The 731-nt window shown below is 39.8% G+C and overlaps 1 protein-coding gene across 1 annotated transcript; it reads right to left on the bottom strand.

Annotated features, from left to right (window-relative positions):
- Nucleotides 1-17: 17 nt before the first annotated feature.
- Nucleotides 18-394, bottom strand: Tsp_15750 (histone H3, embryonic; the record flags this gene model as incomplete). Its single annotated transcript, XM_003370876.1, has 1 exon — nt 18-394. A coding segment is annotated over exon 1 (377 nt), but the record flags the coding sequence as incomplete, so codon positions are not given.
- Between the last annotated feature and the right edge of the window lie 337 nt (nt 395-731).

Genomic DNA, 731 nt, shown 5'->3' on the forward strand with positions numbered 1-731 from the left:
CTGTGGTGGATTCCAACTGAACATCCTTTGGCATAATGGTGACACGTTTTGCGTGAATAGCACACAAGTTTGTGTCTTCGAACAGGCCAACCAGGTAAGCTTCAGCCGCTTCTTGTAAAGCTAAAACTGCTGACGATTGGAATCGCAACTCCGTTTTGTAATCTTGAGCAACTTCCCGAACCAAACGCTGGAATGGCAGCTTTCTGATCAACAGTTCTGTACTTTTTTGATAACGCCGAATTTCACGAAGAGCCACTGTCCCTGGACGATAGCGATGTGGTCTCTTTACTCTATCAGCATTGGTGGCAATCATCCGAGCCGCTTTAGTGGCCAACTGCTTACGTGGGGCTTTTCCACCAGTACTTTTGCGAGCGGTTTGCTTAGTACGCGCCATTTTTACTCGAAAACTCTCAACTGAGAGCAAAATAAATGTTCACTCCTTTATATACATAACTGCAATTGACCTTTAACTGTAAGTGGTCAACTGAGTTTTCAAAAATGATTGGCTGGGGAAAAAGGCGGGAAATGATTTGCGATGGAGGTTTTTCCTTGCCCCTTTCAGCTTACACAGTTTTTAACAATAATTTCAAATGTTTTATAAACAATCTTATTAGTTTACAGTATCCCATTAATGCTTAAACATTCGGGTTAACTGGTAAAAATTACCCTTTATGTACGTGGAAAAATATATTTTAACAAAAAGTATAATTTTTATTTTACTGAATTTCATC

This window comes from Trichinella spiralis (assembly GCF_000181795.1).
Source record: "Trichinella spiralis strain ISS 195 chromosome Unknown Scfld395, whole genome shotgun sequence".
Taxonomy (NCBI): Eukaryota; Metazoa; Nematoda; class Enoplea; order Trichinellida; family Trichinellidae; genus Trichinella; species Trichinella spiralis.